Source organism: Phaethon lepturus, unplaced genomic scaffold (assembly GCF_000687285.1).
Source record: "Phaethon lepturus isolate BGI_N335 unplaced genomic scaffold, ASM68728v1 scaffold34797, whole genome shotgun sequence".
Classification (NCBI taxonomy): Eukaryota; Metazoa; Chordata; class Aves; order Phaethontiformes; family Phaethontidae; genus Phaethon; species Phaethon lepturus.
Window position 1 is genome coordinate 57545 of NW_010554613.1, and position 2104 is coordinate 59648.

Here is a 2104-nt window from a genome sequence, read left to right on the forward strand (position 1 = left end):
GAGCTGGCAGGGGACTGGCGCGCCTGCCGCTTGGTGGCACAGGCATTTGTTTTGCTCTGTTCGCCAACCCTCCCAACTGTGCCAGCCAGAAAGGGAAAAGGCTTCAAAGGCACCCGGCAGAGCAAGCCCAACGATGCTCTTCCCCAGCCGAGGCTCAGGCTACCCCCGCATTGCTCTCCTCCCGCTGCTTTCCCTCCAGGGGACACGTGCAGGCTCACAGCAGAAGAAGTTAATAACCAGGCAGTTCTAACAAGGATGTGAAAAAGAATAAAAAAGCTTTAATTTAAAAATTAAATTAAAAAGAGAGTAAGCAACAAGCACTTGTGCCCTTTCCATACCCTGCACTTCATATGGCTCCTCCCAGCATGGACGGAAATCCTCACACCTGCACAGAGCTGGCGCTTGCAGCCCAGAGGAACGCTAAGGAGAGAACAGCAGAGACTGCAGCAGCAACTGGCCTGGAGAGCCTCCAGGGCCACCAGCAAAATCATCCCGGAGGAAGAAAGGATTAAAAAGAGAAAAAAAAAAAAACAACAAAAAAAACCCCAAAACCCCAAGACACCCTAATCATTTAATTCTTATGAGAAAAGTATTAAATAATTTAAATAGCGTGAGGAAAGCAATGCATCCTCTGTGCTCCAGTGTGTGATAGCGGTGGAACAGTGCCTGGCCAAGCTGCTCCCGGCACGGAGATCCCACCACAGTGCTCAGCTACGGTCTTGTCCAGTGTCAACCACATCCCTGATTGTCGATGGCAACATCTGCGCTGCCAAGAGCTGGGGAGGAGCAGGGTGGTCCCCTGCCAGGAATTTCCCCAAGCATGTGCTGGCCCACGAAGCTGCTGTTTTGCCCGTGGCAGTGGCTGCCCGGCGCGGTTCGCAGCCCTGCCCTGGGGGACACTGCCAGCCCCAGGACAGGGACTGTCACCAGCATGGCTGCTTGCAGCCGGGAGGCACGGGCCCGTTCTCGAGCTCACTGCTGGGGACAGCAGACAGCCCGTCCTGCTCTGGCCGACTTCCCACCCCACTGGTACTGAGCTCACCCCACTGGGGACTTTGCATCCATACGGATGGGGAGTAACAATATTTCGCCCTGTTAACCAGCCAGCCTCGGTCCTTTAACCTCAGCCTTTAACCAGGTCTCCACAACCCCCGATACTCCCCGGCCCCACCTCCCAGGGTGCTGGGAGGCTTTCTCTGAGCCTGGCTCCACAACGGATGCCAACTCCCACTCACCAAAGCCCCAGAGGGGTGCGTGGAGGATTGGGACCTGGGACCACAGAGCAGAGGCAGAGCAGGGTAAGGTACAGCTGCCAGGCCTCAGGGTGAGGTGAGCTAACGAAGACTGAGAATCCACAACTGCTAAAAAACAGGGAGGGAGGAGACCTGTCCCCCTGGCCCCTGGAGTGGGGAGGTTCCCCTGCAACACAGGAAGGCTGCTGCTCCAAAAAACCCCTTAGCCACACCGCAGCAGCTTGACCCACACGTATGCCTGTTCTTGCAGCTGGCACCTTCCATCTTTTGTAAGGGCATCCCTTTGCTGGGCTGGAGAGACTGTGCTGCTGGCTTGGTTCTGTTGGGCCAGGCTGCGGTGGTGGGCCGGGGCAGGAGGAAGGCTCTGCCCCCTCCTCCTCTCCAGCGTGCTGCTAGCACCCCGCATCCACTGTCCCCGGGCCTCACAGGCTCCTCTCTGCGGTGAGGTATTTGAGCGCAGCAGCCCCGTACCGCCGTGACAGGTCCTGGTGGAACTCCTCCCGCAGCGTCTGGAGGCAGCCCCGGTACCCCGCGCTCAGGCGAAACTTGGAGATGTCGAAGCTGGGAGCGTGAGGCATGTGGATCATGAAGGCGTTGGGCAGGACCAGCAGCTCATACTCCTGGAGGCAAAGCAGCAGCCCTTACTGTGAGCATCGGTTTGGTGGTACCAACATGCCCGTGCCCAGCCAAGACCCCCCAACACCCAGCACCTCCCTGGTGCCAGGAGCAGCCCGTCACCCACCTGCGCATCAAGCTCCATGATGTGGGACACCTTGTTCCAGCCGAAGCCCACGAACCTCTGGTCATACTTGGGGCAGTCTCGCCTCACTACAACGTAAGGCTCGAAGTCT

The 2104-nt window shown here is 58.1% G+C and overlaps 1 protein-coding gene across 1 annotated transcript in view; it reads right to left on the minus strand.

Moving 5' to 3' along the window:
- Positions 1–1675: 1675 nt before the first annotated feature.
- GYLTL1B (glycosyltransferase-like 1B) overlaps positions 1676–2104 on the minus strand; it is a 5646-nt gene continuing 5217 nt past the window's right edge. The window contains 2 exon segments of the mRNA XM_010291918.1: positions 1676–1873; positions 1996–2104. The exon segment at positions 1996–2104 is cut by the window's right edge and continues 16 nt beyond it. Coding sequence (XP_010290220.1) covers positions 1676–1873; positions 1996–2104 — 307 coding nt within the window.